General features: G+C 41.2%; 1 protein-coding gene across 2 annotated transcripts in view; it reads left to right on the top strand.

Moving 5' to 3' along the window:
- LOC118889320 (OTU domain-containing protein 7A) overlaps positions 1–14,262 on the top strand; it is a 382,992-nt gene that overhangs the window by 195,494 nt on the left and 173,236 nt on the right. Inside the window, exon 2 of one of the 2 annotated variants that reach the window (XM_036841170.1) lies at positions 270–397. In XM_036841170.1, the coding sequence (XP_036697065.1) occupies positions 336–397 (62 nt within the window). In that variant the 5' untranslated portion in view covers positions 270–335. Of the gene's footprint in view, positions 1–269; positions 398–14,262 lie in introns of those variants that run through there. The other variant, XM_036841171.1, reaches the window with a different exon arrangement.

The raw sequence follows: 14,262 nt of genomic DNA on the forward strand, positions 1-14,262 counted from the left end.
AATTCTATCTTGATTGTGGTGGTGGTTACACAGTTGTATACATTTTGTCAAAATCTATATACTTAAAATACATGTATTTTATTGTATGTAAATTATTTCTCAAAGTTAATTAAAAATTTTTAAAAGACCATTTCAAGTTCATACCAAATATTTTAAATCATTTTAAAATTTGAAATATACAAATTTTAAAATATTAAAAAAATTCTTAAATTTTAAATTCTCACTTTTAATGGAATGTGAATATTCTCTTTTATTCTTGTCTTTTCCAGAGTTCTCAGGGTCTGTGATCTCACGCCATTCACTGGGACAATAATGGGCCATTTCCAGCAGGGACGATGCCGTGTTGCACCGGGTGCCTAACTGCCACCCACCTCCAGAGAATCTCAGTATCTGAAAAGTAAGTCCTGTGTTCATGGGGTCCCTTGGGACCGTGCTGGGTGGGCAAGGGCAGTCAACATCTCCAACAACAGAGCTTGTAGTGGTCCTGGGAACAAATGACCTGAAAATCAGGTTTAAATCCAGGGAGGAATGGTGTATTAATTTATCCGCTAAAGTCCATTGAGAGGAAATTGTGAAATGAATATCATGTTGCATTAAGATTTGTGTTTAGAATAGTAAACATTACGCTTAAAAAGAATGTGGCTGTAGTGAATGACCAACAGGTGATTTGATTTACGCTAGTGCAAAATTTATTAAGCAACTTTGTTGCTATCTGTAGCTATCATGATTGATTTTTTAAATATTACAAGAGCAATTTAAACAAAAGACAAAAGTCTCATCTTAACATATTAATTGCTTTTATTTATTTATTTATTTATTTAATAATCATCAAACTTGCTGAGAGACTAGATCTTTTTTCTTTAATTTTTATTTATTTATTTATTTATTTATTTTTGACTGTGTTGGGTCTTCGTTTCTGTGCAAGAGCTTTCTCTAGTTGCGGGGCCACTCTTCATCGCGGTGCGCAGGCCTCTCACTATCGCGGCCTCTCTTGTTGCGGAGCACAGGCTCCAGACGCGCAGGCTTAGTAGCTGTGGCTCACGGGCCCAGTTGCTCCGCGGCATGTGGGATCTTCCCAGACCAGGGCTCGAACCTGTGTCCCCTGCATTGGCAGGCAGATTCTCAACCACTGCGCCACCAGTGAAGCCCAACTGCTTTTATTTTTAATGTTCTTAGTTCTTGTCCAAAAATAGAATTTTTATCTAGCTGATATCAGAGCATAGCAATTCTTTTGCCTTATGACTCTTCAAACAAATATCTTCACTTTTTTGCCTACTTTTCTTTTGATAAACTTCAGATTTATAGGAAAATGGAAAAATAGTACAGTGAATACATATAATCTTCACTCAGAGTTACCAGATGTTTACCCAAATACACACGTGAACAGATACATACACACATGGAGAGATTGTAAATATGGATTTGTGTGTTATGGATGTGTGTTCAGTTTTTGTCTCTGAATCATGTGAATCATGGGAAAGTAAGTTGCAGACATCATGACATACTTTGCATATATCTCCTAAGTTCATAGACTGTCTTCTTCAAAAGTATACTATAACACCATTATCACTGTGGAAGTCAACACTGATAAAGTAATATTATCTAATATATAGTCCCAATTCAAATACCCCTGGTTGCCCAAAGTACTCTTTATAGCTGTTTTCCCTTATCTAGAATTCAATTACATGACATGCATTGAATCTGGTTATGTCTCTTTAAACCTGAACCAAAACTGTTTTTTGTGATGTTGACTTTTTTTTTAAGAATCTAACCTGTTTGTTTTATAGAGTATCTCACAGTTGTCTGACTGTTTCCCTCATGCTTAGCTCCAGGTAGACATCTCATGTATTTGCCTCACATCAGTGGTCCCACCACATCATCGTGACCAGTTCACCTGGCTAAGGTGATTTCTGCCAGAGCTCTCCTTGACGTTACCATATTTATTGTTTTCTAATTAATAAGTAGTCTGTGGGGTGAGCTTTGAGACCATGGGAATATTCTCTTCCCCAGATAATTTTCACCCAATGGCTTTAGTATCCATTGCTGGTTGTATTATGATTTTTCAGGCCATGGGAATATTCCCTTGCCCAGATAATTTTCACCCAATCGCTCAATCAGTGCATCAGACTTTCTTTCCTGTCACATAGTCCTTCATTTTTCGCTTTTTCCACGGCTGTGAGATATCACACAAGGGAGTATCTGGGTGGTCAAGAGAAGGAGTCTGAAATCACACCATCTAAGGTGTGCCCCTTGTCTCTGTCATACACTGACCGGATGACCTTGGGCAAAGGCTTCACCTCATAAACCCTCAGTGCCCTTGTCGTTAACTCTGGAGACAAGAGTAAGTCCTGCGAGAGGTGTCCGGCGGGTCTGGAGCCATGGTTGGTGCTCACCGGGTATTATTACAGAGGCAGGGAGGATGGCTAAGTGCCCATTGGGTACTGCTCCACCCCTGAGATGGTTTGTAAGCCATGAAAGCTGATTAAGACCTTTGGCCAAAAGGCTGATGAACCTCAACAACAGAGCAGAGGATCCCCCTGGTCTGAGTGCTCAATAATCATTAAGTAAGTCCCTGCGGTTAGAAGGTTGCGTAGAGAAGCAAACTCACCATGGCAGGAAGCATCCATCAGCGAACAATGTCCCAATGAGGCGCCTCCACCCACTGTTCTGGTTACTTCTCACGCTCTCCGTCATACTCCCCTCCTCCCTGCCCCATGCCTGGACCTCCCTGGACGGCTGTCTGTTTGCATTTCAGTCACAGGTTACTAATTGGACTTCTTGTCTGAAAGTTATTAGATTTCTTTCTGTTTAGATTAAGTCCCCATGGTTTTACTGAGCTCTCTGGCCATGGAATCTTCCTTGAGAATGTTTTAGAAATTTTACCAAGGAAATAGCTTGTGAATATACATGTGATTTACAAGCTACACATGGACATGGATTAGACTGGGTCTTAAGGAGGGAAAAAAAGATTGCCGTTGGAGAACACTTCTAGCTAGAGTATCTTCAAAATGCTTTCTCTGTACATTTTACTTGTCTCGTTTTCTTCCCCGCAATGCTTTTGTTTTCTTTTTTATTTTTTTGATTGAAGTATAGTTGATTCACACTGTTTTGTTAATTACTGCTGTACAGCAAAGTGATTCAGTTATACATATATATACCTTCTTTTTTTATATTCTTTTCCATTATGGTTTGTCACAGGCTATTGAATATAGTTCCCTGTGCTATACAGTAGGACCTTGTTGTTTATCAGTTCTCTGTATAAAAGCTTACATCTGCTAACCCCTCCCTCCCCCGTGGCACCCTTCCCCACAATTCTTAAAAGCAGATGAGGGCTGCTCTGATAAAGGATGCCTGTGGCTGCGTCCAGCGTGCTTCCTGCTTGCCAGGCTGAGCTTGCGGGATGTCTCTGTGGTGTCACCTCTTCTCCTGCCTCCTGGGGTGATGCCAGCCTGGCTGGCCCGTGGTTAGCCAGGGCAAAGGCTAGGTCCTGCAGACCTGGGGGTGACACCTCTGTGTGGGGCATGGACCCCAGCCCAAAGCTCCCCTGAAGTCTCCCACCTCCTCCTTCCATTTTCCTCCTTCGTAGCCGTTCACGAGCCGGGGACCCTCTGCCTGGGTGCAGGTGTGACATAACACTTGATGGGATGAGTGAAGCACAGTCGAAAATCAAATCTCTGCTTCTGCAGAAACGCAGAAGAAATCACTTGGCTTTCTTTGTTTTTTTTGAAATATAGTTGATTTACAACGTTGTGTTAGATTCAGGTTATAGCACAGTGATTCACTTATACATATATATATAAATATATATATTCTTTTTTTACATTCTCGTCTGTTATAGGTTATTACAAGACATTGAATACAGTTCCCTGTGCTATACAGGAGGTTCTTGTTGGTTACTTGAGTTTCATTTGAACACATGGGTAGAAATATCAGGGCTGCCTCTTTTCCATTTCCCAAAGTGCACCCTGTGGAATTTGTGCCCACTTGGAAACCTGAGTTACCTGGTTTTGTGTAAGAGGCACACTCCCGGCCAGTGTGCTTGAGGATGGCACGGAGGCGGCTTGAAGCCAAGGAGAAGCCCCTCTTGGAGAAGCCTCCTCCCAGAGGTTGGCAGGTCCTGGGCCTCGCGGGGGGCCTCCCTGGCAGCCCCGGGCTGGGACCCTGAGTCCCTCTCTTCCTACTCCCTTTTTTCCACTTCCTCGCCCCTGACGGGAGCTGCGGCGGTTGGGGTGGCAGGGGGGGTCCTCTCCTGCAGCTGCTTGCCTGAGTCCCATAGGAGCTCACGTTTTTCTGGGGCAAGTGTGATCAGGGCACTGTATTTGTCTGTGTCACACACACCCACACCTCCCCAGGAAGGACGGGCCCTGCAACCACCCCAGGCTAGCTGGCACATCCAGGCTGTGAGGAAGGGTGGCGGAGCCGGGGGCCTGAGGTCCACTTGGGGGACCAGGCTCTGCCCACTGGTGCCAAACTGTAGGGCCATGGCGTGGGGGTGCTGTGCTCCAACCATGTGAAGCGTCAGCCCGTGGGCTCCAAGGTTCCAGGGTCTCAGGGTCAGGTGTTCACTCCCACTCTCTAGCAGGGTGGCCACGATCCCCCGTCTGCCCGGGGGGGGGGGGGGTCAGCAGTGCCTGGGGGGGTTGTCCTCCCAACAAAAAGAAAAAGAATTATTGAAATCAATTGCCTCAAACGTGCTCTGACATTTCCCCCAAAGCTGCAATGCTTCTTATTTGGTCTTGAGCCAGTGCTTCGTGTTTGAGTGAAATTGGTTTCACCATTCTTTCCTCCGGGGAGTTGGACATATATATTTTCTGCTTAAAAATGCCATTTCTTTCTTAACTCAAACAGTTGATCCCATATCTTTAACTTCGTAAGCATCCATTTAAGTATAGAAACAACCTTTTAAAAATTATGAGTTCTTTTTTATTTACAAAACAGAAATAGACCCACAGACATAGAAAACAAACTTACAGTTACCACCGGGGAAAGGGGGTGGGGGATAATATCAGGAGTTTGGGATTAACATATACACACAACTGTATGTAAAATAGATGACAAGGACCTACCGTATAGCACAGGGAACAATACTCAATATCTTATAACAACCTATAAGGGAAAAGAATCTGAAAAAGTATATATATATGTATAACTGAATCACCGTGTAAAACAGGAATTGCTATCCTCATTTCAAAGGTGAAGCAGTGAGAGCCGGGGACGAAATTGATTGTCCCAGTTTATTTGCAGGCCTGTGTGCATTTGTATTTTAAGATAAGTGTTCCTAGTGACTAAAGATTGGAACTCGGGTATCCAAAGAACACAATTAGTAGCTTAAACACATTCAGTTCATAAATTTGTCAGGTTAGTATAGGAAGCTGGTTGGGTTCTTAAAAATCTACCTATCTCAATGTCAGCTATTATAAAATGTTCAGAGCCATCCAGGTTGATGGATGTCTATAAATGTCTTTTTCCTTTTTATTTGTTTGTTCCTTTGTTTAGGTAAACTGGCTTGTTCTGTTTGGAGAGTTAGAAACTTAGATAAAACTGAATTTTACCAGTCACTAACACATGAATATTCAACTAATAGGAGCCTGTTAAAAAGCCCAAAAGCTGAAATTCTCCTGTGCTTGTGAAATTTAATTATGTTTTAATGGAAAAGAACTATGACATCTACTCCCTTTGTTTCACTTACTGTAAGTATGCTGGAAACTTCCAAGTGTAAATGTTCAGCTCACTGGAACTTCTATCTAAATGTCCCTTAGACCAGGGGTCCCCAACCCCTGGGCCGCCGACTATTAATGGTCCGCAGCCTGTTAGGAACCGGGTCGCACAGCAGGAGGTGAGCGGTGGGCGAGCAAGCGAAGCTTCATTGGCTGCTCCCCATCGCTTCCCATTGCCTGCATTACACCTGAGCCACCCCTTGTTCATGGAAAAATTGTCTTCCACGAAACCGGTCCCTGGTGCCAAAAAGGTTGGGGACCACTGCCTTAGACAGCATTCCCCACCTCCTCCTTAACACACACACACACACACACTTATGCAAACATGCATATATACTCACGCAAACACATGTATATGCATCCACACCCAACATAAACACAAGTACACACACTCACATACTGACACACACAAGCTCACACACACATACTCCTGAACATATGCACAAACTCACACGTGAACACCTAAATATACACACACGCATGGTCTGTAATTCATTTGGAGTTAATTTTTATATGTGGTGTGAGGTCTAGATTGAGGTGTTTTTGTCTCTTTGCTTTTGCATATGACTGTCCATTTGTTCCAGGACCACTGTTTGAAAAGTCTGTCCTTTTCCCATTGATTGCCTCTGTACCTTTGTCAAAATCTCAGTTATCTGTATTCTGTTCCGTTGAACTGTGTATCTGTCCTTTCCCAAATATCACGCTGTCTTGACCACAGTAGGTTTATAATGCATTTTTAAACGGGTAGCGTGTATCCTCCAACTTCTCCTCTTTTTTCAAAATTGTTTTGGCTAATCTGGTTCCTTCATCTTTCCATATAAGTTTTAGAATCAGCTTGTCCATGTCTACAAAGAATCCTGCTGGGATGTTGAATGGGATTGCATTAAATTTGTAGATGATTTGAGGGTAATTGACAACTGTATTGTATTTTACAATCCATGCAAACAGTACATCTCACCACTTATTTTGGCCATGGTTGGTCTCTTTGGTTGTCTGAGTTTTGTGAGCTCCCTACAGTTTTGTTCCTGGAATATGTACTTGCTCTGTTGATCTCCAGGCCTGTAAACATCCTGTTCTATCTTTCTGGCTCTGTCCATACTTCCTCCACCCACACTCACATGAAGACCAGGTCTCTTCCTCTTCAGTTGCAAAATTCCTAGTTCTTCTGTGGTTTGCAGATGAGAGGTAACTTCCTCAGCACCCCCTAATTGTCTCCTCCATGCCAACGAAGGACAGGCTTGTCTCTCTCGTAGCACTAAGCACCACATAATGTCACTGCTTCTTTAATTTGTTCCTTTCAGCCACCAGCCTGAATACTCTTTGAAGGCAGAGCCCAGGCCTGATTTTGGATTGTATGCCTGGCACATAACACAGAGAAAGGACTCAGTTAACAGCAGTTGATTATGGAAATGTAGAAATAAAGAAATGAAAGGAAATGAAGGGGGAAGATAAACTAACAGTTAATGAGGCTCTAGTCTGTGTCAATCACTGTGCAGGGCAGAGATAGATAAATAGATTGATTGATAGAGAAAAATTAGATCAACAGAAAGACAGTAAAACAGATAGACATAAAGATGTAGAGGGAGAGAGAAAGATAAAAGAAGGTGGACAGACAGACAGACATTCAGACAGACAGACAGATAAAAGCAGAAAATGAGATGAATACATCGACAGACATATATATGTAGATAGACAAATGCGTTGAAAGACAGACAGACATAGAGACCAGCAGATAGACAGACAGTTACTAGATTAGATAAACAGTCAGATAGACAGATAGTAGTAAGATAAATAGAAAATCAGGAAAAGGGGAGGTAGACTGACAGTGAGAAAGACAGATATTTATATGAATATATAGTGATATAGATAAACATATAATCAGATAGACAGGTAGCCAAACAGAAAATGAGAGAGATTGAAAGGTAGACAGATAGGTAGGTAGATAGGTGAGTAGGCAGATATGTGGGTGGGTAGAAATAGAGAAGGAAGAAAGGGAGGGAGGGAGGGATAATATTTTTATTTTAGTTAATCTTAACAAAATTCTAAGGAAGGTGTGGTATATTCCCCCCTGTATAGATGAAGAAATAGATTCAAGGGGCTTTAGTGACCATCCAAAGGTCATTCTTGCAGAGAATGGCAGCACCCAGGTCCAATCGGCCCGGCCTTTCTTCTTTGCTTCTCCAACTCCCATCACTGCCTGACCAATCTGAGCCTTTCTTTTCTCTTGTTCCCTTCTGCTTCCATACTTGAGCCCACCTGTCATTTCTTGCTTACCTAATTGAATAGTTTCCTTGGAAAACAATGCTTCAAGTAATGTGTATTATATAAGCACAAGGGCAGAGAGCTCAGAAGGCCAGAAAGTGAAAGGAGTGCTGTGCCTCCTTCAGACATTTTCCTACACATGAGATTCTTTTTCCCTTCAATACTTTTAATTACTCTATAATACATGGACATTCTCATGTGCCTTAGAGAAATTTTCATATTGACACCTCTGAGACAGGTCATGTCCTGGTGCCATAGGTGATGCAGCCGTTCCCCTTTGACAATCATTTTGGATATTTCCAGCCGTGCTGCAAGGAACATCCTTATTCACACATCCTTGTGCACTTGAGCAAGGCTGACTCTATGGAAGATACCAAAAGGCAGAATTACAGAGCTACAGGTTATTCACATTTAAAAAATTATATACTGAACAAAATGCCCTCTACTGAACTCACCGTGAGCCCCATATATTCCCCCTAGCGGTGGAAAAAAGGACCCATTTCACCTCACCAGAGCTGATCTTTTCAAACTTAATTTTTTGAGGGGCCATTCTGGTGGGGTAGGGGTTGGGTGGGCATGGTTAATGGTTATCTTATTGTTTAATTTGTATTCCCCTCATTATTACTAAGGTTGATTACCTTTCCATATACTGATTTGTCATGTCAGCTTCCTGTAAACTGCACATTCATAAAATTTGCCAAATTTTTCTTGTTCCATGTGTCTTTAATTATTCGGATATGTTCATTATCTATTCTGAATGTCAATCCCTTGTTTATTATATATTTTCCAAAATTTTCTCCTGTTCTATCTAACTTTGAAGTTTTTACAGGATTTTTTTTGTCATTCAGAAGTTTGTTTATTGATTTGGCATTTTTGCTGTTATTTGTTTTATCAAATTTTTCTGTGATGGGCTTTTGCTTTTTGTATCTTAAGAAGGCTTTCTGTATGAGTCAGGGCAGGCTAAATGCTATGACAAACATTCCCCAAATCCTGGTGCTTTAACAAAGTACAGTTTTATTTTTTGCCATATGTCAGCCCAGTGTGGGTAGCATGGAGAGCTCTCTCTCTCTTTCTCTCTCTCTCTGTCTCTGTCTCTCTCTCTCTCTCTCTCTCTCTCTCTCTCTCTCACACACACACACACACATTTTCCATCCTCTCTCATTGGTCTCTGTCTGCCCCTTTCCACACTACTTTAATCAAGTACTTTATGTTTGACATGTGATGGAACACACTTCTGCATCCACTTTGAACTTTATCAAAAGTGCTTTGGAATTTCTTGCTTCTTTATTCTTCTAAGTTTTAGAAACTTTCAAATTCCATAACAATTCTGTTATGATGGCATTGAATTTATTGTAAGAATTAGAATCTTAAAAATATAGTCTTCCCATCCATTCGTTTTTCTTTCTTTCCTTCAGTAAAGATTGTTTTCTGTCCAAAAAAAAAAGTTTCTCTCATGTTTCTTGTGTGATCCCTAGTTAATTATGGAAATTTTTAATGAAATGGATCTTTTTTGTTTTTTATAAAAATGATTAATTGGCTAATGTTAGTATGTAAAAAAGGTATTGATTTTTGTGTGTTGGTCTTGTTCCATCCATTTAAAATGTTCTCGTTTGTTCTAAGACTTGGTCATGGGCTTGTTCTGAACTTTGATGGCATTGCTCCTAAAGTTTGCATTATTAGGTAGGATAATTGTTATAAGTTTGGAATAGCCTTTAATAAGTAAAGGAAGTTTTCTTCTATTCCTAGTTTGTTTTGAGTTAGTATAATGAAGGATTCATCCCCTGGTACTAGGAATGTTGTCAGTCTCCAAAACTCAAGGGTTCTCCACTGCGACCTGATAAACCAAGACTTGACCAACAGTAGGCTGGTACAGTAGGCTGGTAAAGTCTATTAAGAAAATGAATGAGTACCTTTCCATTTCTTTCTACACTCTTGATCCATTTTTCACTCTGTTACCAAATTTTTGTGTCTTTGTTTTCCTAGCACAGCACCTATCCATTCTCTACTCAGAAACTCCCAGCAGTTTCCCACTGGCCTCATGTTAGAGTCCAGATACTCACCCTGACAGCCAGTGGGTCTGACCCTGACCTTTACCTGCAGTCTCCATGCCCACAGCTCTCCTGCTCATGGTATTTCTGGATCTGGGGACATGCAAGTGTGTTTTTGCCTCTTGGCCTGTGCTCATGGTGTTCACCGAGCTTGGAATGTCTTCTTTTCAGCCTTCCTAAATCCTCCTCAAAAACTCATCTTACATTTGGCCTTTTTCATTCTGCCAGGCAGAAGGAACTGCCCCCTTTCTAGTATCCTAATGATTTTGCTTATAAATCATATTATAGTATTTATACCAGTCTGAGTGGAATTATGTTTATTTTCGTGTTTACCCATCAGAATGGAGTAGGAACTTGGATTTAATGTTTTTATTTTGTTTGTTCACTCAGCAGATTTATTTAACACCTGATATATTCCAGCTCATGGTGATGTTAATGCAAAAAATAGGAACCCTGCCCTCCAGGACAACCCTCAGAGAGAGAAGGAGGCAAGTAGGTCAGCAGTGGCAGCCCAGGACCTATACACACGCTTGAAGTGTTCCTCTCTTGTCATGAGGCCATGGAAGGAGCCTGACCCTTTACGCTTTTTTTTAGACTCTTTTAACTCGATAGCAAGTACATCTTTTCCCAGAAGATCTGAATAAAATGATTGAAATCAATAGTAGAAGTATAAACCTGATTAGTGAGTTGTTTGGATCTTTTTAAACCCTTGTTGATGCCACATTAGTCTGGTTCAGACATAGATTTTATGCCTGTGTAACAGCTAGATTTGTGAGGCTGGAGAATAAAAGCATAAATCCTTCAAAGCGAGGGAGTCTTGCAAGCATTCCAGTGCTGGAGGCTTGAATTGTGCAGGAAGCTCTGCTGGAGATTTGCAAGGATGCAGTTATGCTCTGACATCCAAGTGCCCTTGGAAGGTGATCATTCCTGGGTGTGGGCACCTTCCACAGTTGCAGGGATGTCGCTGTCCTCTACAGGTCAGAATAAGTACCACTATGTCTCATGGCCTTAAAAATGTACTTCCATGTTCAAGTATTATCTTCAAAATGAGTGATTATTATTTCTTGTGGATTCTCTAATTGTCTTGTCTTTAATTTGAGTTCAAGGTGGGAAGCAGCATGGAAAGAACAGTCTGTAACTCTTTGGGGATCTTGAGCCTTGAGTGTGATGACAACTGTACATCTGTTCTCATGTTAAGAACTGTTGAAGAATTAGAGGTTTCACTTATTAACATGTCATTTCCATGCACACAATAGAAAACCTCAGTAGATCCTACACTCAGTACTATTACCAAAAATATAAATTTTAGGAGAGACTTTTTTCCATCTTTCCATCTTGGGAGAAAAATCATTAAAAGGTGTGATTGAGTGTCTGCTAAGGAAATGTTTTACTTCTGATCATACATCGATGCACATACTGTGTTTCAAAGGCACCATACATTTGGACATGAGAACATTGAAGACCCCATACCATTATAAAGGGTTGGTGAATGGCGACCTTAGGTCTAAGTGGGTCTTTGTGGGAATCATTACTCTGCTACTGGGCCCTCTGATCTTCAGTAAAATGGAACAGAGCCACCTGCTTTGCGGAGTTGTTGTCTGAATGAGAGTTAACCCACCCATAAAGTCCTTAGTACACTCAACATCATCCTGGGCCCTTGGCAAATCGTAGTTATTTTCCTCATTTAGCTATAGAGAGGATTTATACCCATGGGAAGAATGTTTTTCATTGTCCAACTCCTTTCAAATAAATTTGGAAACCAAGATGAAATGGAATAAATCTGTAGGAAAGTACAATCTAACACAACTGAATCCTATAGAAATAGAAAGTCTAAACAGAGTAATTTCCATAGGGAAAAAAATAGAGGAGGTTGTAAAGGGTTCCCTCCAAAAGAAGCATCAGTAACAGATTGATTCACAGGGAATATCTACCAAACATTCAAATATTAGGTGACTCCAATGCTACTTAGGTTATTGCAAGAGAATTGAGAAGGAAGATAAACTTCTGATTTTGCTCTGTGTGTAGAATGTTGACATAAAACTTGACAAAGATTGCACATGAAAATAAAAACCGTGTATCAAGCTAATGCATTAATATCAACATAGGAATTTTAAATAAAAACTAGCAAACTAAAGAAAAAAGCACACAAGAAAAGAAATACCAATGAATGATTAAAGGAGATTTAGTCCAGAAGTATGAGTAAGGTTTACTATTAGAAGTTTATTAATAGATCTTAAGAAAAATATCATGTGAAAGTCAACATCCATCCATGATAAAACTATTCGGTAAGGTATATGGGTACTTTCTAAACATATGTACACATGTGTGTATAGCCCAAAAGCCAGCAGCCAGCCAGCATCTTACTCAGTGTGGCAATACCACTAAAGTTAGGAGCAAAACAAAGATGCCCATTACCTCTATGAATAGTTAATATTATATTGAATTAGTCAATTTGATCAGGTAAGAGAAAACAGAGGCTTAAGAACTGAAAATTCAGAGTAACACAGTCTCTGTTTGCATATGACGTGATTGTATAGCAAACCAAAAATTAGTGAAAAAAAAGACCCTATGGATAAATTTCTGCAAACATTAATTAAGAATTTAGTAAAAGAGCAGGATATAAATTTAACAGCCAGAAGTCAATAGCTTTGTTTATAAATATGATAACCAGTTAATACACATAATGGGAGAAAAGATACCTTTTATGGATACCTAGGCATAAATATAACAGGAAAATACAAAAATAGACGCAATTGTGTATGCAAACCTACCATATAGCAATGAAGGCATCTGAAATCAGAGGGGCTTCCCCACTGATGGGTTTTTTTTTTTTCCTAAGTGGTATTAGAATAGCTGGATAGACAGGGAAAATGATAAAACTGGATCCATTCCTCACTTGATGCACCAAGATCAAGTCCAACTGCATCAGCGCTTTCAATATAAAAAATAAAACCCTTCAGTTAGTAGAAGGAAACATGAGTGAATTCCTCTATAATCTGGTAATGGGATTTTTTTTTTTCAGATTAAGAGTCAGAATCCATAAGCATTAAAGGAAAAGGTAGAAAACTATATATAAACTAGTTTTAACAGACAAATTTTAGAACAGTTTTAAGTACACAGCAAAGTTGAGCAGAAAGTGTGGACAGTTCCCATATAACTCCTGTCCCCACACACGTAGCCTCCACCGCTGTCCGCATCCCACACCAAAGTGATACATGGGTTACAATCAATGAACTTACACTGGTACATCCTCATCAACCAGGGTTCATAATGTACATCAGGGTTCACTCTTGGTGTTGTGCATTTGTTGGTTCGAAACCTTGGGGGTTCTCAGGGAGAAATCCAAAACTGGCCCACGTTCTCATATTTAATAAAACTAACTTACCCAAAGAAAGAAGCAAACAAATAAATATGTGGAGTGCTTTCTAGGAAGTTGGACGGTTCTTTACTCTATTTGGTTATATAAACCTTATCATTTAAGGAGCTTATCATTTAAACTTGACATCAACTTGCTGATTTAATAAGGAACAAAAGCCTAATGCATAATAAAATGTGAGGAAAGTGCATTTTTAGCATTATTTCCATTTTATCAATATTTCCCAAAGTGTGGAATAGCCCAGCCTGTGGATGAGCCTGGCCCCCAGCCACCACGTGTGACGTGCACAGTCCTCTGTGTGTGTGTGTGTGTGCGCACGCGCGCGCGCAAGAGAGATCTGCATGTTATGAGGGCGTCTCCGTGGCAATAGCTTTTGTCCTATCTAGTTGGGGTCCCTGCGTGTGTAGCGTGACAGAGTTTACACTGTCACAGGGGTTAGGGCAGCACCGCTGGGACCGAGCACGGCTGGGGTTGGTCAGGAGTCAGGCAGGATGCTGAGGGGAGCCGCACAAAAGACATCCTCGATGTGACAGACAGTCCAGAGCACCTGTGAATGTGCAGGACACCCTCCCAGGACTGTGGCCTCAGGGAATCAGGGACCCAGGAGGGAGGGAGGGGGCCAGGGGTTGTGACAGGCTAGGCCAGGCTGCAGTTGCCCAGACAGAAGGGCATGGGAAGGACCTCTGTGCTCTGGGCTCCCGGGTGACCCTCGCAGGGCTCCCAGCAGAAGAGCGGCCACCCCAGTCTCACTGCCTGTTGAGGGGAAGGTAAAAGGCCGAGGACAGCTCTTGTCCCAAGAGAAAGACCAGAGCACATCCCTTCAGCGCCACCCAGCTCTCCCTTCTCAAACCTCCATCAC

Source organism: Balaenoptera musculus, chromosome 2 (genome assembly GCF_009873245.2).
Source record: "Balaenoptera musculus isolate JJ_BM4_2016_0621 chromosome 2, mBalMus1.pri.v3, whole genome shotgun sequence".
Classification (NCBI taxonomy): Eukaryota; Metazoa; Chordata; class Mammalia; order Artiodactyla; family Balaenopteridae; genus Balaenoptera; species Balaenoptera musculus.